Consider the following 22,332-nt stretch of genomic DNA (forward strand, 5'->3'; position numbering starts at 1 on the left):
TTACTTAAAAAGCTATCACTTGACCCAGCTATCTTAGCTAATTATAGGCCAATCTCCACCCTTCCTTTTCTCTCAAAAATTCTTGAAAGGGTAGTTGTAAAACAGCTAACTGATCATCTGCAGAGCAATGGTCTATTTGAAGAGTTTCAGTCAGGTTTTAGAATTCATCATAGTACAGAAACAGCATTAGTGAAGGTTACAAATGATCTTCTTATGGCCTCAGACAGTGGACTCATCTCTGTGCTTGTTCTGTTAGACCTCAGTGCAGCTTTTGATACTGTTGACCATAAAATTTTATTACAGAGATTAGAGCATGCCATAGGTATTAAAGGCACTGCGCTGCGGTGGTTTGAATCATATTTATCTAATAGATTACAATTTGTTCATGTAAATGGGGAGTCTTCTTCTCAGACTAAGGTTAATTATGGAGTTCCACAAGGTTCTGTGCTAGGACCAATTTTATTCACTTTATACATGCTTCCCTTAGGCAGTATTATTAGACAGCATTGCTTAAATTTTCATTGTTACGCAGATGATACCCAGCTTTATCTATCCATGAAGCCAGAGGACACACACCAATTAGTTAAACTGCAAGGAATGTCTTACAGACATAAAGACATGGATGACCTCTAATTTCCTGCTTTTAAACTCAGATAAAACTGAAGTTATTGTACTTGGCCCCACAAATCTTAGAAACATGGTGTCTAACCAGATCCTTACTCTGGATGGCATTACCCTGACCTCTAGTAATACTGTCCTTCAATGCGCATATTAAGCAAATATGTAGGACTGCTTTTTTGCATTTGCGCAATATTTCTAAACTTAGAAAGGTCTTGTCTCAGAGTGATGCTGAAAAACTAATTCATAATTTATTTCCTCTAGGCTGGACTATTGTAATTCATTATTATCAGGTTGTCCTAAAAGTTCTCTGAAAAGCCTTCGGTTAATTCAAAATGCTGCAGCTAGAGTACTGACAGGGACTAGAAGGAGAGAGCATATCTCACCCATATTGGCCTCTCTTCATTGGCTTCCTGATAATTCTAGAATAGAATTTAAAATTCTTCTTCTTACTTATAAGGTTTTGAATAATCAGGTCCCATCTTATCTTAGGGACCTCATAGTACCATATCACCCCAATAGAGCGCTTCGCTCTCAGACTGCAGGCTTACTTGTAGTTCCTAGGGTTTGTAAGAGTAGAATAGGAGGCAGACTGCTGGGGGGTTCCCATGATGCAATCATGCCATGCCATGCCATAAGAGTAGAATGGGAGGCAGAGCCTTCAGCTTTCAGGCTCCTCTCCTGTGGAACCAGCTCCCAATTCGGATCAGGGAGACAGACACCCTCTCTACTTTTAAGATTAAGCTTAAAACTTTCCTTTTTGCTAAAGCTTATAGTTAGGGCTGGATCAGGTGACCCTGAACCATCCCTTAGTTATGCTGCTAGACTTAGACTGCTGGGGGGTTCCCATGATGCACTGAGTGTTTCTTTCTCTTTTTTCTGTATGCACCACTCTGCATTTATTCATTAGTGATTGATCTATGCTCCCCTCCACTGCATGTCTTTTTCCTGGTTCTCTCCCTCAGCCCCAACCAGTCCCAGCAGAAGACTGCCCCTCCCTGAGCCTGGTTCTGCTGGAGGTTTCTTCCTGTTAAAAGGGAGTTTTTCCTTCCCACTGTCGCCAAGTGCTTGCTCACAGGGGGTCGTTTTGACCGTTGGGGTTTTTCCGTAATTATTGTATGGCCTTGCCTTACAATATAAAGCGCCTTGGGGCAACTGTTTGTTGTGATTTGGCGCTATATAAATAAAATTGATTGATTGATTGATTGACAGCCAGCAATCAATCATGTCACTCCCGGTCCGATTGGAGAGGGGCCCAGAGAAAACTACAGAGTCCGACATTGTTTTTGCAAAGTTACACACCGATTCAATGTTAATTTTAGTGACCTCCGATTGGCGTAACCGGGTGTCATTACTGCCGACGTGAATTACAATCTTACCAAATTTACGCTTAGCCTTAGCCAGCAGTTTCAAATTTCCTTCGATGTCTGCTCTGGCCCCCGGAAGACAATTGACTATGGTTGCTGGTGTCGCTAACTTCACATTTCTCAAAACAGAGTCGCCAATAACCAGAGTTTGATCCTCGGCAGGTGTGTTGTCGAGTGGGGAAAAATGGTTAGAAATGTGAACGGGTTGGCGGTGTATGCGGGGCTTCTGTTTAGAACTACGCTTCCTCCTCACAGTCACCCAGTCGGCCTGCTTTCCCGGCTGTTCTGGATCTGCCAGAGGGAAACTAACGGCGGCTAAGCTACCTTGGTCCGCACCGACGACAGGGGCCTGGCTAGCTGTAGAATTTTCCACAGTGCGGAGCCGAGTCTCCAATTCGCCCAGCCTGGCCTCCAAAGCTACGAATAAGCTACACTTATTACAAGTACCATTACTGCTAAAGGAGGCCGAGGAATAACTAAACATTTCACACCCAGAGCAGAAAAGTGCGGGAGAGACAGGAGAAGCCGCCATGCTAAACCGGCTAAGAGCTAGTAGCTGCGCTAAGCTAGCGGATTCCTAAAAACACACAAAGTGAATAATGTGTAAATAATTTAGAGGTGATTCAGCAGAGGGAGTGCTTTAGGAAAGCCTGAGGAAAATGGGACGTTCAAGACATTGTTCAGAAGAACAGCGTAGTTTGATTAAAAAGTTGTTTGGAGAAGGGAAAACTTATACGCAGGTGCAAAAAATTATAGACTGTTCATCTACAATGATCTCCAATGCTTTAAAATGGACAAAAAAAAAACAACAACAGAGACATGTGGAAGAAAACGGAAAACAAACATCAAAATGGATAGAAGAATAACCAGAATGGCAGACTCAACCATTGATCAGCTTACCTGTAAGTGCTATGACAGTTACAAGACGCCTGTGTGAAGCTAATTTATTTGCAAGAATCCCCCACAAAGTCCCTCTGTTAAATAAAAGATATGTGCAGAAGAGGTTACAATTTGCCAAAGAACACATCAACTGGCCTAAAGAGAAATGGAGGAATATTTTGTGGACTGATGAGAGTAAAATTGTTCTTTTTGGGTCCAAGGGCCGCAGACAGTTTGAGAGACGACCCCCAAACTCTGAATTCAAGCCACAGTTCACAGTGAAGACAGTGAAACATGGTGGTGCAAGCATCATGATATGGGCATGTTTCTCTTACTATGGTGTTGGGCCTATATATCGCATACCAGGTATCATGGATCAGTTTGGATATGTCAAAATACTTGAAGAGGTCATGTTGCCTTATGCTGAAGAGGACATGCCCTTGAAATGGGTGTTTCAACAAGACAATGACCCCAAGCACACTAGTACATGAGCAAAATCTTGGTTCCAAACCAACAAAATTAATGCCTTGCAGATGTGAAGAAATCATGAAAAACTGTGGTTATACAACTAAATACTAGTTTAGTGATTCACAGGATTGCTAAAAAAGCAGTTTGAACATAATAGTTCTGAGTTTGTAGCATCAACAGCAGATGCTACAATTATTGTGAACACCCCCTTTTCTACTTTTTTTTATTAATAGCCCAATTTCATAGCCTTAAGAGTGTGCATATCATGAATGCTTGGTCTTGTTGGATTTGTGAGAATCTACTGGTACCTTGTTTCCCATGTAACAATAAGAAATATACTCAAAACCTGGATTAATCTTTTTAGTCACATAGCACTATTATTCTGAACACTACTGTAGGCTGTGACCTCATCGTGCGCACGTGTGTGTGTGTGTGTGTCTTCTAGGATGGGGGCCTTTTTCTCTCCATGTCTTCCTGCCTTCAACGTGTTGAAGCTGGTTGGTCTGATGTATCTGAGGAGTTGGGCCGTTCTCACTTGTAACATTCCACATCAGCAGGTGTTCAGAGCCTCCAGGTGTGTGTCTGTGTCCTTAATCCAGACTCTTAATCTTCATAAACACAATGGATTAGTCAAGCAAAAATAGTTTAAGAGCTTAAGATAAGAGTTTAATGATTCCACACTGGGGAAATTCCCTATTTACAGCAACATAGTGAGTTTAAAAAAAAGGGAAACAAGCAGAATGCAAATAATAAGAGGAGATATAGATATGGGTAAAAACACTATCAAAAGTGTTCACATTGTACACCATATTCATACGCCTGAGCGCCCTGAGCATTCCACATGAAATTCTGCTTGAAGTGGGGGTGTGCGTTTGTACAAACTCGTCCAAATATTATGTTTGCTGGACAGCCCATTTTAATAAAAATGTCTGATTTCCTCACAAATAAAGAATAAATCACCCGTCTGTGTCTGGTTTTTTTTTCCCTATACTTTTGTCATTTATTAAATATGTTCCTCGTCAGCTGAGGTCTGGTGCAGCAAAAAGAAAAAAAAAGTGACACACAGTCAGTTTTCCATAATAACCACACGGACAATAATTTACTTCACTGAAACATTTTACACAGCTTTTATATGAAATCAGAGAACTCTGGCTCTCATGGAAGCTTCCTACATATATAAATCCAGGCCACTCTGCTGTTAAATAATCCGCTCTCTGTCAACAATCCACTTACTGCTGTCTGTTTTTCCTAAAATAATCCATAATTTTTCCACTAGCCTCTCACTGAAAACAGTAGAACATCCAGTCTGTTGTGTCAACACGTGAAGTTTTCTCCATGTTGACGTCCACAAGGTCCAGAAGATCTGCATGTGCTCACACTGTCACAAAAGGATCCGTTAAGGATTTAAATATGTTGTCCGTTGGCAAATTTGTCAGTCTACTGTGGAATTGGGGTGCTAATGGACAGATGATGTCACATTTCACATCGACGTACAGTGAGCACAAGCATTTTCCCAGTTTATTGACAAATATCTGGTTAATTTGCACAGATTATTTACACAAACATTTTATTTGCAGTTTATGTCACAAAGTCACAATCAGGGGCTCCTCCTCAAGATATCTACAGTTTATTTGCACAAACAGTTTATTTATACAGTTTAATTATACAAACAGCGTATTTGCACAGCTTATTTATACAGTTTATTTCCACAACAAGGTTATTTAAACAAAGTTTTTTGCACAGTTTATTTACATCAAAGGTTCCAACTCAAGATAACAGTTTATTTACACAGCTTGTTTACACAAACAATTTATTTACACAGTTTATTTACACAAGCAGTTTATTTGCAAAGTTTATTTACACAAACAGTTTCATTTGAAGAGTTTCAGTCAGGTTTTAGAATTCATCATAGTACAGAAACAGCATTAGTGAAGGTTACAAATTATCTTCTTATGGCCTCGGACAGTGGACTCATCTCTGTGCTTGTTCTGTTAGACCTCAGTGCTGCTTTTGATACTGTTGACCATAAAATTTTATTACAGAGATTAGAGCATGCCATAGGTATTAAAGGCACTGCGCTGCGGTGGTTTGAATCATATTTGTCTAATAGATTACAATTTGTTCATGTAAATGGGGAATCTTCTTCACAGACTAAAGTTAATTATGGAGTTCCACAAGGTTCTGTGCTAGGACCAATTTTATTCACTTTATACATGCTTCCCTTAGGCAGTATTATTAGACGGTATTGCTTAAATTTTCATTGTTACGCAGATGATACCCAGCTTTATCTATCCATGAAGCCAGAGGACACACACCAATTAGCTAAACTGCAGGATTGTCTTACAGACATAAAGACATGGATGACCTCTAATTTCCTGCTTTTAAACTCAGATAAAACTGAAGTTATTGTACTTGGCCCCACAAATCTTAGAAACATGGTGTCTAACCAGATCCTTACTCTGGATGGCATTACCCTGACCTCTAGTAATACTGTGAGAAATCTTGGAGTCATTTTTGATCAGGATATGTCATTCAAAGCGCATATTAAACAAATATGTAGGACTGCTTTTTTGCATTTACGCAATATCTCTAAAATCAGAAAGGTCTTGTCTCAGAGTGATGCTGAAAAACTAATTCATGCATTTATTTCCTCTAGGCTGGACTATTGTAATTCATTATTATCAGGTTGTCCTAAAAGTTCCCTAAAAAGCCTTCAGTTAATTCAAAATGCTGCAGCTAGAGTACTGACGGGGACTAGAAGGAGAGAGCATATCTCACCCATATTGGCCTCTCTTCATTGGCTTCCTGTTAATTCTAGAATAGAATTTAAAATTCTTCTTCTTACTTATAAGGTTTTGAATAATCAGGTCCCATCTTATCTTAGGGACCTCGTAGTACCATATCACCCCAATAGAGCGCTTCGCTCTCAGACTGCAGGCTTACTTGTAGTTCCTAGGCTTTGTAAGAGTAGAATGGGAGGCAGAGCCTTCAGCTTTCAGGCTCCTCTCCTGTGGAACCAGCTCCCAATTCGGCTCAGGGAGACAGACACCCTCTCTACTTTTAAGATTAGGCTTAAAACTTTCCTTTTTGCTAAAGCTTATAGTTAGGGCTGGATCAGGTGACCCTGAACCATCCCTTAGTTATGCTGCTATAGACGTAGACTGCTGGGGGGTTCCCATGATGCACTGTTTCTTTCTCTTTTTGCTCTGTATGCACCACTCTGCATTTAATCATTAGTGATCGATCTCTGCTCCCCTCCACAGCATGTCTTTTCCTGGTTCTCTCCCTCAGCCCCAACCAGTCCCAGCAGAAGACTGCCCCTCCCTGAGCCTGGTTCTGCTGGAGGTTTCTTCCTGTTAAAAGGGAGTTTTTCCTTCCCACTGTAGCCAAGTGCTTGCTCACAGGGGGTCGTTTTGACCGTTGGGGTTTTACATAATTATTGTATGGCCTTGCCTTACAATATAAAGCGCCTTGGGGTAACTGTTTGTTGTGATTTGGCGCTATATAAAAAAAATTGATTGATTGATTGATTGACTTCCTGTTCCGGAGCACAGCGGTGTTTTGCTGTATCTGTTAGCTGTTTAATCTGTGCAGTTAGATTGATCTAGTTAATTATATAACGATTTGTTTCACAGTGTAATCTTCACGTGCCTTAACTAAAGCACTCCCTCTGCTGAATCACATCTAAATTATTTACACATTATTCACTTTGTGTGTTTTTAGGAATCCGCTATCTTAGCGCAGCTACTAGCTCTTAGCCTGTTTAGCGTGGCGGCTTCTCCTGTCTCTCCCGCACTTTTCTGCTCTGGGTGTGAAATGTTTAGTTATTCCTCGGCCTCCTTTAGCAGTAATGGTACTTGTAATAAGTGTAGCTTATTCGTAGCTTTGGAGGCCAGGCTGGGCGAATTGGAGACTCGGCTCCGCACCGTGGAAAATTCTACAGCTAGCCAGGCCCTTGTAGTCGGTGCGGACCAAGGTAGCTTAGCCGCCGTTAGTTTCCCTCTGGCAGATCCCGAGCAGCCGGGAAAGCAGGCCGACTGGGTGACTGTGAGGAGAAAGCGTAGCCCTAAACAGAAGCCCCGTGTATACCGCCAACCCATTCACATTTCTAACCGTTTTTCCCTACTCGACGACACACCCGCCGAGGATCAAACTCTGGTTATTGGCGACTTTGTTTTGAGAAATGTGAAGTTAGCGACACCAGCAACCATAGTCAGTTGTCTTCCGGGGGCCAGAGCAGGCGACATTGAAGGAAATTTGAAACTGCTGGCTAAGGCTAAATGTAAATTTGGTAAGATTGTAATTCACGTCGGCAGTAATGACACCCGGTTACGCCAATCGGAGGTCACTAAAATTAACATTGAATCGGTGTGTAACTTTGCAAAAACAATGTCGGACTCTGTAGTTTTCTCTGGGCCCCTCCCCAATCGGACCGGGAGTGACATGTTTAGCCGCATGTTCTCCTTGAATTGCTGGCTGTCTGAATGGTGTCCAAAAAATGAGGTGGGCTTCATAGATAATTGGCAAAGCTTCTGGGGAAAACCTGGTCTTGTTAGGAGAGACGGCATCCATCCCACTTTGGATGGAGCAGCTCTCATTTCTAGAAATCTGGCCAATTTTCTTAAATCCTCCAAACCGTGACTATCCAGGGTTGGGACCAGGAAGCAGAGTTGTAGTCTTACACACCTCTCTGCAGCTTCTCTCCCCCTGCCATCCCCTCATTACCCCATCCCCGTAGAGACGGTGCCTGCTCCCAGACCACCAATAACCAGCAAAAATCTAAGCATAAAAATTCAAAAAGAAAAAATAATATAGCACCTTCAACAGCACCACAGACTAAAACAGTTAAATGTGGTCTATTAAACATTAGGTCTCTCTCTTCTAAGTCCCTGTTAGTAAATGATATAATAATTGATCAACATATTGATTTATTCTGCCTTACAGAAACCTGGTTACAGCAGGATGAATATGTTAGTTTAAATGAGTCAACACCCCCGAGTCACACTAACTGTCAGAACGCTCGTAGCACGGGCCGAGGCGGAGGATTAGCAGCAATCTTCCATTCCAGCTTATTAATTAATCAAAAACCCAGACAGAGCTTTAATTCATTTGAAAGCTTGACTCTTAGTCTTGTCCATCCAAATTGGAAGTCCCAAAAACCAGTTTTATTTGTTATCTATCGTCCTCCTGGTCATTACTGTGAGTTTCTCTGTGAATTTTCAGACCTTTTGTCTGACTTAGTGCTTAGCTCAGATAAGATAATTATAGTGGGCGATTTTAACATCCACACAGATGCTGAGAATGACAGCCTCAACACTGCATTTAATCTATTATTAGACTCAATTGGCTTTGCTCAAAATGTAAATGAGTCCACCCACCACTTTAATCATATCTTACATCTTGTTCTGACTTATGGTATGGAAATTGAAGACTTAACAGTATTCCCTGAAAACTCCCTTCTGTCTGATCATTTCTTAATAACATTTACATTTACTCTGATGGACTACCCAGCAGTGGGGAATAAGTTTCATTACACTAGAAGTCTTTCAGAAAGCGCTGTAACTAGGTTTAAGGATATGATTCCTTCTTTATGTTCTCTAATGCCATATACCAACACAGTGCAGAGTAGCTACCTAAACTCTGTAAGTGAGATAGAGTATCTCGTCAATAGTTTTACATCCTCATTGAAGACAACTTTGGATGCTGTAGCTCCTCTAAAAAAGAGAGCTTTAAATCAGAAGTGCCTGACTCCGTGGTATAACTCACAAACTCGTAGCTTAAAGCAGATAACCCGTAAGTTGGAGAGGAAATGGCGTCTCACTGATTTAGAAGATCTTCACTTAGCCTGGAAAAAGAGTCTGTTGCTCTATAAAAAAGCCCTCCGTAAAGCTAGGACATCTTTCTACTCATCACTAATTGAAGAAATTAAGAACAACCCCAGGTTTCTTTTCAGCACTGTAGCCAGGCTGACAAAGAGTCAGAGCTCTATTGAGCCGAGTATTCCTTTAACTTTAACTAGTAATGACTTCATGACTTTCTTTGCTAATAAAATTTTAACTATTTTAACTACTGAGTTATTTTCATTAGTTACTTCATCCAAACCATCAACATGTCTATTAGACCCCATTCCTACCACGCTGCTCAAGGAAGCCCTACCATTATTTAATGCTTCAATCTTAAATATGATCAATCTATCTTTATTAGTTGGCTATGTACCACAGGCTTTTAAGGTGGCAGTAATTAAACCATTACTTAAAAAGCCATCACTTCACCCAGCTATCTTAGCTAATTATAGGCCAATCTCCAACCTTCCTTTTCTCTCAAAAATTCTTGAAAGGGTAGTTGTAAAACAGCTAACTGATCATCTGCAGAGGAATGGTCTATTTGAAGAGTTTCAGTCAGGTTTTAGAATTCATCATAGTACAGAAACAGCATTAGTGAAGGTTACAAATGAAAATAATTACATAGTACTGAATTCCCGACATTTCCAAGCATCTGCTCATCAAGTCCACTGGTGTGATTTAATACTGAGCCATGAATACTCAGTAGTTTCATAATCTGATGTTACAACACTGTCTGTCATTGTGCTGTTATTATCTTTGCTCAGACTGATGTCACCCATCGACAAATACCGATAAATGGCAAGTTTTTTTTTTTCTGTAAATGCACTTAAACGAGAGATTTAAGTAGCAGTAAAGTCCTTCAGTGAACACTGATCGTGACCATGTGTGCACGTGGATAGTGTTACAGTCATGACTACTTTGATGTTGAGTTGTTGTACACCATGTCAAACAATATGAGGCATGTACTTTAGGAACTCCTTTGTACCATTATCTGTCAAATGCTCAAGAGCCAGCCTCTGTAACGCTGCTCCATTTGAAATATTTGTCTGTTTTATAAACATTTACTTTTAAAATAATAGTTCTATTAGATATGTTATATGATGACTGAATGACAGTCAGTATGGTGAGATATGTAAATTATGTTAACAACAAATTCTGCATGTGTCCAAGGTAAAAATTCCTTTGGGACAGTCAAGTTCATCTTATCTCTTCCAGCACATTATTACACCACTCTACAAGCACCATGCTGTGGAGTATATCACCTTACACCAGTGATTCTCAACCGGGGTGCCGTGATCGATCGTCAGAGGTGCCGTGGGTATTTTTCATATTCGTGATTATTTTTCATATTCGCGATTACCGTGAATTATTTATTTTATCCACAAAGCATAAAACGACTCAGAATCTGACGTCAAACGTGCTGCAGCCTCGCTCTCGTCTTAAGGCGGGACAATAACAAGGAGGCTGACGGCCGATTAAAACAGTGCCGTCTTCTTCAAAAGCCGTCTAAAATGCGGAGCTGTCGGTGTGTGTGTCTGCGTCTGTGCCTGTGTGTGCATGCGCGTGCGGAGTTAACAGGCTGCAGACTGCGAGGGAGGGGGGGTGGGTAAGGAAGATTCCTGAATGCAGGCGCGACACGTTCAGTGCGCAGTGAGCGCGGAGCAGAGAGAGGATTTTAACCCGAGTGAACGTTAACAAAACAGAAATGTGAAGCTGCCTTTACTTCTCTCTGAACTTTCTCTAAAGGTGTGATTCTGCCGTTACCGTCCTGTTCACACCATGTGCGCGTCGTATGCTGAATTTATGAGATCATGAGATGAAATAAACGGTCAAATAGCTTTAAAAACATATTTAAAAATGAGAATATATGAATGAACTGAGCCACAAAAATAAAAACAATGTTCAGACGCACAGATCACGAAAGGCAGGTGAGAACTCTGAACTTTAACAGCTGTTATTTTCCAAAGGTATTTATTTGTTCAATCTTGAGCTTAATGCAGTGTTTAAGCACAAAACGTGACTGATGAGGAGAAACAATTTCAGAAATGCAACAGAAACAACCACAAATCAGAAAAAGTTGGGACTGTATGTAAAATGAAGATAAAAATAAAAATGTTGCACCATTCCCAGTTTCTCCACTCACAGAAGCCAAACGTTCTTCCAGAGTTGTGTAATTATACTACAATAGTAGAATATAAAGAAGGGGAAAAAAAGAAAAAAAAAATAGACAATATATTCGTCAATCGCAATTATTTGTCTGACAATTAATCGTCTCCAGAAATTCCTAATCGTGACAGCACTTGAGATCAGAGCGCAAAATGCTTGAGGATTTGACTACGGATGGAAATTAGCATCCTGCTATAAACCGGCATATTTACATGATATAATGTTCATTAATATGCATTGTCCCATTTCCAATAAACATATATATATAAGAGCACAGTACAAACGAATGACATGTCTATTAGACCCCATTCCTAACAGGCTGCTCAAGGAAGCCCTACCATTAATTAATGCTTTGATCTTAAATATGATCAATCTATCTTTATTAGTTGGCTATGTACCACAGGCTTTTAAGGTGGCAGTGATTAAACCATTACTTAAAAAGCCATCACTTGACCCAGCTATCTTAGCTAATTATAGGCCAATCTCCACCCTTCCTTTTCTCTCAAAAATTCTTGAAAGGGTAGTTGTAAAACAGCTAACTGATCATCTGCAGAGCAATGGTCTATTTGAAGAGTTTCAGTCAGGTTTTAGAATTCATCATAGTACAGAAACAGCATTAGTGAAGGTTACAAATGATCTTCTTATGGCCTCAGACAGTGGACTCATCTCTGTGCTTGTTCTGTTAGACCTCAGTGCAGCTTTTGATACTGTTGACCATAAAATTTTATTACAGAGATTAGAGCATGCCATAGGTATTAAAGGCACTGCGCTGCGGTGGTTTGAATCATATTTATCTAATAGATTACAATTTGTTCATGTAAATAGGGAGTCTTCTTCTCAGACTAAGGTTAATTATGGAGTTCCACAAGGTTCTGTGCTAGGACCAATTTTATTCACTTTATACATGCTTCCCTTAGGCAGTATTATTAGACAGCATTGCTTAAATTTTCATTGTTACGCAGATGATACCCAGCTTTATCTATCCATGAAGCCAGAGGACACACACCAATTAGTTAAACTGCAAGGAATGTCTTACAGACATAAAGACATGGATGACCTCTAATTTCCTGCTTTTAAACTCAGATAAAACTGAAGTTATTGTACTTGGCCCCACAAATCTTAGAAACATGGTGTCTAACCAGATCCTTACTCTGGATGGCATTACCCTGACCTCTAGTAATACTGTCCTTCAATGCGCATATTAAGCAAATATGTAGGACTGCTCATAGTACCATATCACCCCAATAGAGCGCTTCGCTCTCAGACTGCAGGCTTACTTGTAGTTCCTAGGGTTTGTAAGAGTAGAATGGGAGGCAGAGCCTTCAGCTTTCAGGCTCCTCTCCTGTGGAACCAGCTCCCAATTCGGATCAGGGAGACAGACACCCTCTCTACTTTTAAGATTAGGCTTAAAACTTTCCTTTTTGCTAAAGCTTATAGTTAGGGCTGGATCAGGTGACCCTGAACCATGCCCTACTTATGATGCTATAGACTTAGACTGCTGGGGGGTTCCCATGATGCAATGAGTGTTTCTTTCCTTCTTTCTCTTTTTGCTCTGTATGCACCACTCTGCATTTAATCATTAGTGATTGATCTCTGCTCCCCTCCACAGCATGTCGTTTTCCTGGTTCTCTCACTCAGCCCCAACCAGTCCCAGCAGAAGACTGCCCCTCCCTGAGCCTGGTTCTGCTGGAGGTTTCTTCCTGTTAAAAGGGAGTTTTTCCTTCCCACTGTCGCCAAGTGCTTGCTCACAGGGGGTCGTTTTGACCGTTGGGGTTTTTACGTAATTATTGTATGGCCTTGCCTTACAATATAAAGCGCCTTGGGGCAACTGTTTGTTGTGATTTGGTGCTATATAAATAAAATTGATTGATTGATTGACATAAACACATGCTGGGCTGGACAGCCAGGTCAGAATGCACACAGCACGAGGAGGTGCCTCCAAGCTGCTCACCAGAGACACAAATGATGGCTCAGTGCACAGGACATGTCACAGTACAAGCAGAGACCACAGCCAGGACAGGTATATTAAAATTACTACACTACCGACATACACAATTACATAACAAATAACTAAAAAATTAATGATCACATAACAGAGTGACACGTTGGTGTGTGTACGCTGAACTGACAGGAGGCGTGTCCGCCGACAGCAGCTGTTGTTGAGATCTCTGGTTCTGTTCGTCATGGCTGGGAAACACGTACCGTGTTTTGAAGGACATTAACTTACAACTGTCCACTGTGATGCATGTGCCTGCTTGCTGTCCTCATGTGGACATACATAAAAACATATATCGCTGTTGCGACGGGCTGCAGTGAGCAAGCGCACGGTACGCATATTGACAGGCTGCCCCAGGTGAAACGGACGGTCAGATCATAACACGAAGCGGCGATCAGAATGTCACGTCACCCATATGAGCTCTGTGTCTGTCCTGCGGCGTGGCGTCCACAAGACGCATGTGTCGGGCCAGACATGCATGCGGGGTGGACTGGACACACAGGGTTAGCAGATGTGGACATGATAAGAATGCACTGCTTCATTCATGTCATTTCATAACTGTACGTCTGTGACAATGGGTCATCTACAGAGGAACAGACTGTTCATACTTGTATTATTCGCTTGATAAGAGGGATTAAATACAATGTGGTGTTTTTTTATGGTGTGTGGTTTTATTTTTTTAAATACATTTATCTCCTTGTTGATTTCAGGCATTTTACGCACCTTTTATAGGACAGCAATGGTAGTGCAGTGGTAAAGTTTCTGGCTAGCAATCAGAGCTTTTGTAAATTGCAGGTTCATACCCCGTAGGTGGCATGTATTTGTTTTTTAAAGCAGCTGCGCGATCTGGTTACACATGCTCCAGCTGCTCGCACTGTGTTCAGGCCTGCCTGATCACATGTCCCTCCCGACGTCGGCTCTATGTTTTTGTGGTTCGCTCATACGAGCTGTTTCACCGTGATTCCCACTGATTTGTACTTATTCGTACTATGTGTGAAGGGGCCCTTAGACATCTTATATATATATATTACTCTGGAACCATCCCCCCAAATCCAATAGTCCAACTGGCAACACCAGGTGCTTACTTTGGGTCTCATTAACATAAGGTCACTGTCCTCAAAGTCACTGTTGATAAATGATCTAATTATGGAACACCACTCACATATGATTGGTTTATGTGAAACCTGGCTTAAAGCTAATGCTGCCCTCTCCTTAAATGAAGCTTTCCCACCAGTGTACACATTTAGTCATGTACCTCATGATACGAAGCAAGGTGGGAGTGTTGCTCTAATTCACAAATCTGGCTTTAGCTTACTATCTGTTGGGGGTCAAAAATATAATTCCTTTGAACATCTGACTCTCTGCTCTGCCCAGGATACTACATATAACCAAGGTCAGAAGAATAAAAATCAACCATGCTATTTTGTCACTGTATATAGGTTCCTGGGCCCATATTCTGATGTCTTAGTTAAATTTGATGAGTTTATCTCTAATTTGGTAACTCGTGAAGATAAAATTCTTATTGTTGGTGACTTCAACATTCATATAAATAAGCCTTCTGATCTCCTCTGTAAATCATTCGTGTACATTATAATATTAGGATTCCAACAATGCACTGAGGGTTCGACACACATTTGTGGAAATACCCTGGATTTGGTCCTCATTCATTTGTACCGCTGTCACAAATATTGCCATCATGCCTCTTGCATAAGTGGTCTCAGATCACTCACTTATTAAGTTTACAGTCTTGTTGTCGTGTTTACTGGAGCAAGAACCTTATTTATCATTGCAGGGACACATCAACTCCTCAACTACAATTGAACTTGGAGACAGACTGTCTGACATCTTAATGTCACTTTTGAAAATGACCATTCAGTAGACAGTCTTGTTGACAGCTTAAACTCAGCCCTCACAACCACACTCAACATGATTGCTCCACCTACATTAAAATCGGACCCCTCCCCAAAACACACTCGCTTTGGTTATGTGGCCTCAAGCATACGTCTAGAGGTCTAGAGTGAAAATGCCGTAGTTCAAAACAAGAAGCATTCCACCTCATGTGGCATGACGCTATTCTAGATTATAAGCATGCGCTACTGCCTACAAAGCAGGCCTATTGATGTTTGACATGGTGGCAACACTTACTCATGGACAGCCACCTGCAAGTCACTCTCCAATTACAGCCCAAGATTTCTTAGATTACTTTGAGAAGAAAATAAATGACTTTAGGTTAAATATATCCCAACATGCCTTAATTCGGCCACTACACCTTGTTATTGAAGTGGGTGCCATCACTGATACATTACCTAGATTTGCTGAATTTGATAATATCTCACCAGGCGTGCTGACAAAACTTGTAATGTCTACTAAAGGCACAACCTGTCTGTTTGACCCTATACCAACAAAGCAGTTTCAGGTCCTGTCTACTTTAAAGAGGATAACCCCCGGCTGATGTGGAAAGGACTCAATTCCATCACTTCATGGAAACCTAAAGCAGGGAATATAGTATCCACTGATCAGGCCTTGCCTAATGATATGTCGTTTCGAGTCTGTTGATCTCGAGCCTGTTTTCTCTGAAAGTTTGGATCACAGCAGTTTGACTGTGAGGCAGGAGGATGTGCAGCATGCACTACCTAGGACCAAGGTTCGTAAGGCCCTTGGCCCTGATTATGTCCCTCCTCGTGTCCTCAAACTATGTTCGGAGCAGTTGGCTCCTGTTCTTACGGATCTTTTTAATATGTCACTCAGGAACTGTACTGTCCCAGAAAGTTTTAAGAAATCTATTATCATTCCAGTGCCAAAGAAAATACCTGTGACATGTTTGAATGATTATAGACCAATGGCACTCACTTCTGTTTTAATGAAATGCTTTGAACGTCTGGTGCTGGATTTTATTAAAGGCCAGATCCCAGTGTCTGTGGACCCACTCCAGTTTGCATATAGACAGAACAGGAGCGTCGAGGACGCAATCTCTTTTGCCTTGAACTGTATTTATAGCCACCTGGACTCTAGTAATTCTTATGCTAGAATGTTGTTTATTGATTACAGTTCGGCTTTTAACTCTCTTGTGCCATCCAGACTTGTTCAAAAACTTAAGACTCTTGGTTTGGGTGATGCCATTTGTAAGTGGATTTTTAGTTTTTTAACCAACAGATCTCAGAGAGTGAAAATTAATGGCCGTCTTTCTGATGAAACGTTTGTGACCACTGGTTCCCCTCAAGGATGTATCCTTAGTCCCATCCTTTTTACTCTGTACACTTACGACTGTGTGGCTTCCCATGACAGTAATCACATAGTTAAATACGCTGATGACACAACTATCATTGGGTTGATCAGTGCAAATGATGGTTCTTGTTACAGAGCTGAGGTACAGAAAGTTGTGGATTGGAGCAAAGAAAATAATCTGCTCCTGAACACTTCTAAAACTTGTGAACTTGTTGACTTTGGTCAAAATAACAGCCATTCACCTCTTGTTATTTAGGACTCTAAAGTCAAAATTGTGGAAGAATGTAAATTTCTTGGGCTGACGTTGTCCAATGATCTCAGTTGGAACAAAAACACCACAAATATTGTCAAAAAGGCTCGTCAGCGTCTCTTCTTCTTGAGGAAACTTAGAGAATTCACCATGAACTCTAAAATCCTTGTGAATTTTTATTGGTGCACGATTGAAAGTCTTCTTGTTAGCTCCATCACTGTCTGGCTTGGTAACTACTGCCAAAGACAAGAGAGCATTATACGTCCGCTCAGCCAAAAAAATTGTGAACTGTGATCTGCCTGTGCAGGAGGCTATGTACGAAAGTAGACTCTTAAACCGAGCTTTTCAGATCATAAATGATCCTTCTGGCCACCCTGGAAGAGTCATGTTTGAGCTTCTTCCCTCTGGAAGAAGGTACCGCTCCATTAGGTGTAAGACGTCTCGTTATGCAAGGAGCTTTTTCCCACAAGCTGTGATCAGCCTGAATAGTGCACTTTAAGCCTGACAGTGTTATGTGGGCCGCTGAAGAGGAGGTACTGCTGGCCCACCACCACCAGAGGGTGCCCTGCTTGGAGTGCGGGCTCCAAGCACGAGAGGGCGCCAGACCCAGAAGAAGTGACAGCTGTCACTCATCACACCAGCTGTCACTCATCTACACCACTACATAAGCCGGACTGCAACTCCACCTCCCCGCCGAGAAATCAACTACCGAAGAGGTAACCTTGTCTGCTGTGATTTTGTTGTATCTAAACATTGTTCTGTGTGCAGCCGTTTTTCTGTGGACTCAGTCTGAAGCTGGATTGGCGGATAGTGGGAGTGCGATGGTCTTCGCCTCTCACTCCATCCAGGGAAGAGACTAACAGGAGCTGCATGGGTGAAATTGTATTGGAGGTGGAGGTTTCCCCTCCTAACTGAGTGCAGACTGTGGATTACTGAGTGTGCGAATTCACACTCATCCATCCTGTCTGTTTTCTGCCAGCAGTACCAGGGTCGACAGCCGAAGACAGAGGCCACCTGGGGACTCGGGACTTGGCGGCTCCGGTGTTCTTCAGGCCATTGGTGGTGGAAGCCGTGTGGGACGCGGCTCATCTCTCGTCGGGGGTCTTCTATCTTCGAGCCTGCCCACACGTCACCTGGTGTTAATTGACTATTCATATCTTGTGTGTTTAGTTGTGTGTTGTCACAACATTAAATTGTTACTTTCTTGCTTGCCTCTACTGGTGGTTGGCTCTCACTACGGTATTGTATCACTTCCTGTTCCGGAGCACAGCGGTGTTTTTCTGTATCTGTTAGCTGTTTAATCTGCGCAGTTAGATTGATCTAGTTATCTAGATTACGATTTGTTTCCCAGTGTAATCTTTACGTGCCTTAACTAAAGCACTCCTTCTGCTGAATCACCTCTAAATTATTTACACATTATTCACTTTGCGTGTTTTTAGGAATCCGCTAGCTTAGCGTAGCTACTAGCTCTTAGCCGATTTAGCATGGCAGCTTCTCCTGTCTCTCCCGCACTTTTCTGCTCTGGGTGTGAAATGTTTAGTTATTCCTCGGCCTCCTTTAGCAGTAACGGTACTTGTAATAAGTGTAGCTTATTCGTAGCTTTGGAGGCCAGGCTGGGCGAATTGGAGACTCGGCTCCGCACCGTGGAAAATTCTACAGCTAGCCAGGCCCCTGTAGTCGGTGCGGACCAAGGTAGCTTAGCCGCTGTTAGTTACCCCCTGGCAGATCCCGAGCAGCCGGGAAAGCAGGCTGACTGGGTGACTGAGGAGGAAGCGTAGCCCTAAACAGAAGCCCCGTGTACACCGCCAACCCGTTCACATCTCTAACCGTTTTTCCCCACTCGACGACACACCCGCCGAGGATCAAACTCTGGTTATTGGCGACTCTGTTTTGCGAAATGTGAAGTTAGCGACACCAGCAACCATAGTCAATTGTCTTCCGGGGGCCAGAGCAGGTGACATTGAAGGAAATTTGAAACTGCTGGCTAAGGCTAAGCGTAAATTTGGTAAGATTGTAATTCACGTCGGCAGTAATGACACCCGGTTACGCCAATCGGAGATCACTAAAATTAACATTAAATCGGTGTGTAACTTTGCAAAAACAATGTCGGACTCTGTAGTTTTCTCTGGGTCCCTCCCCAATCAGACCGGGAGTGACATGTTTAGCCGCATGTTCTCCTTGAATTGCTGGCTGTCTGAGTGGTGTCCAAAAAATGAGGTGGGCTTCATAGATAATTGGCAAAGCTTCTGGGGAAAACCTGGTCTTGTTAGGAGAGACGGCATCCATCCCACTTTGGATGGAGCAGCTCTCATTTCTAGAAATCTGGCCAATTTTCTTAAATCCTCCAAACCGTGACTATCCAGGGTTGAGACCAGGAAGCAGAGTTGTAGTCTTACACACCTCTCTGCAGCTTCTCTCCCCCTGCCATCCCCTCATTACCCCATCCCCGTAGAGACGGTGCCTGCTTCCAGACTACCAATAACCAGCAAAAATCTATTTAAGCATAAAAATTCAAAAAGAAAAAATAATATAGCACCTTCAACTGCACCACAGACTAAAACAGTTAAATGTGGTCTATTAAACATTAGGTCTCTCTCTTCTAAGTCCCTGTTGGTAAATGATATAATAATTGATCAACATATTGATTTATTCTGCCTTACAGAAACCTGGTTACAGCAGGATGAATATGTTAGTTTAAATGAGTCAACACCCCCGAGTCACACTAACTGTCAGAATGCTCGTAGCACGGGCCGGGGTGGAGGATTAGCAGCAATCTTCCATTCCAGCTTATTAATTAATCAAAAACCCAGACAGAGCTTTAATTCATTTGAAAGCTTGACTCTTAGTCTTGTCCATCCAAATTGGAAGTCCCAAAAACCAGTTTTATTTGTTATTATCTATCGTCCACCTGGTCGTTACTGTGAGTTTCTCTGTGAATTTTCAGACCTTTTGTCTGACTTAGTGCTTAGCTCAGATAAGATAATTATAGTGGGCGATTTTAACATCCACACAGATGCTGAGAATGACAGCCTCAACACTGCATTTAATCTATTATTAGACTCTATTGGCTTTGCTCAAAAAGTAAATGAGTCCACCCACCACTTTAATCATATCTTAGATCTTGTTCTGACTTATGGTATGGAAATAGAAGACTTAACAGTATTCCCTGAAAACTCCCTTCTGTCTGATCATTTCTTAATAACATTTACATTTACTCTGATGGACTACCCAGCAGTGGGGAATAAGATTCATTACACTAGAAGTCTTTCAGAAAGCGCTGTAACTAGGTTTAAGGATATGATTCCTTCTTTATGTTCTCTAATGCCATATACCAACACAGTGCAGAGTAGCTACCTAAACTCTGTAAGTGAGATAGAGTATCTCGTCAATAGTTTTACATCCTCATTGAAGACAACTTTGGATGCTGTAGCTCCTCTAAAAAAGAGAGCTTTAAATCAGAAGTGCCTGACTCCGTGGTATAACTCACAAACTCGTAGCTTAAAGCAGATAACCCGTAAGTTGGAGAGGAAATGGCGTCTCACTAATTTAGAAGATCTTCACTTAGCCTGGAAAAAGAGTCTGTTGCTCTATAAAAAAAGCCCTCCGTAAAGCTAGGACATCTTTCTACTCATCACTAATTGAAGAAAATAAGAACAACCCCAGGTTTCTTTTCAGCACTGTAGCCAGGCTGACAAAGAGTCAGAGCTCTATTGAGCTGAGTATTCCATTAACTTTAACTAGTAATTACTTCATGACTTTCTTTGCTAACAAAATTTTAACTATTAGAGAAAAAGTTACTCATAACCATCCCAAAGACGTATCGTTATCTTTGGCTGCTTTCAGTGATGCCGGTATTTGGTTAGACTCTTTCTCTCAGATTGTTCTGTCTGAGTTATTTTCATTAGTTACTTCATCCAAACCATCAACATGTTTATTAGACCCCATTCCTACCAGGCTGCTCAAGGAAGCCCTACCATTATTTAATGCTTCGATCTTAAATATGATCAATCTATCTTTGTTAGTTGGCTATGTACCACAGGCTTTTAAGGTGGCAGTAATTAAACCATTACTTAAAAAGCCATCACTTGACCCAGCTATCTTAGCTAATTATAGGCCAATCTCCAACCTTCCTTTTCTCTCAAAAATTCTTGAAAGGGTAGTTGTAAAACAGCTAACTGATCATCTGCAGAGGAATGGTCTATTTGAAGAGTTTCAGTCAGGTTTTAGAATTCATCATAGTACAGAAACAGCATTAGTGAAGGTTACAAATGATCTTCTTATGGCCTCAGACAGTGGACTCATCTCTGTGCTTGTTCTGTTAGACCTCAGTGCTGCTTTTGATACTGTTGACCATAAAATTTTATTACAGAGATTAGAGCATGCCATAGGTATTAAAGGCACTGCGCTGCGGTGGTTTGAATCATATTTGTCTAATAGATTACAATTGTTCATGTAAATGGGGAATCTTCTTCACAGACTAAAGTTAATTATGGAGTTCCACAAGGTTCTGTGCTAGGACCAATTTTATTCACTTTATACATGCTTCCCTTAGGCAGTATTATTAGACGGTATTGCTTAAATTTTCATTGTTACGCAGATGATACCCAGCTTTATCTATCCATGAAGCCAGAGGACACACACCAATTAGCTAAACTGCAGGATTGTCTTACAGACATAAAGACATGGATGACCTCTAATTTCCTGCTTTTAAACTCAGATAAAACTGAAGTTATTGTACTTGGCCCCACAAATCTTAGAAACATGGTGTCTAACCAGATCTTTACTCTGGATGGCATTACCCTGACCTCTAGTAATACTGTGAGAAATCTTGGAGTCATTTTTGATCAGGATATGTCATTCAAAGCGCATATTAAACAAATATGTAGGACTGCTTTTTTGCATTTATGCAATATCTCTAAAATCAGAAAGGTCTTGTCTCAGAGTGATGCTGAAAAACTAATTCATGCATTTATTTCCTCTAGGCTGGACTATTGTAATTCATTATTATCAGGTTGTCCTAAAAGTTCCCTATAAAGCCTTCAGTTAATTCAAAATGCTGCAGCTAGAGTACTGACGGGGACTAGAAGGAGAGAGCATATCTCACCCATATTGGCCTCTCTTCATTGGCTTCCTGTTAATTCTAGAATAGAATTTAAAATTCTTCTTCTTACTTATAAGGTTTTGAATAATCAGGTCCCATCTTATCTTAGGGACCTCGTAGTACCATATCACCCCAATAGAGCGCTTCGCTCTCAGACTGCAGGCTTACTTGTAGTTCCTAGGGTTTGTAAGAGTAGAATGGGAGGCAGAGCCTTCAGCTTTCAGGCTCCTCTCCTGTGGAACCAGCTCCCAATTCAGATCAGGGAGACAGACACCCTCTCTACTTTTAAGATTAGGCTTAAAACTTTCCTTTTTGCTAAAGCTTATAGTTAGGGCTGGATCAGGTGACCCTGAACCATCCCTTAGTTATGCTGCTATAGACATAGACTGCTGGGGGGTTCCCATGATGCACTGTTTCTT

At 41.5% G+C, this 22,332-nt stretch overlaps 1 protein-coding gene across 1 annotated transcript in view; it reads left to right on the forward strand.

Annotated features, from left to right (window-relative positions):
• The window catches only part of LOC117503320 (transmembrane channel-like protein 3), a 251,235-nt gene that overhangs the window by 197,374 nt on the left and 31,529 nt on the right, over window positions 1-22,332 (forward strand). The window contains exon 14 of the mRNA XM_034162542.1: window positions 3,778-3,906. Coding sequence (XP_034018433.1) covers window positions 3,778-3,906 — 129 coding nt within the window. The remainder of the gene's footprint in view (window positions 1-3,777; window positions 3,907-22,332) is intronic.

Source organism: Thalassophryne amazonica, chromosome 2 (genome assembly GCF_902500255.1).
Source record: "Thalassophryne amazonica chromosome 2, fThaAma1.1, whole genome shotgun sequence".
Taxonomy (NCBI): Eukaryota; Metazoa; Chordata; class Actinopteri; order Batrachoidiformes; family Batrachoididae; genus Thalassophryne; species Thalassophryne amazonica.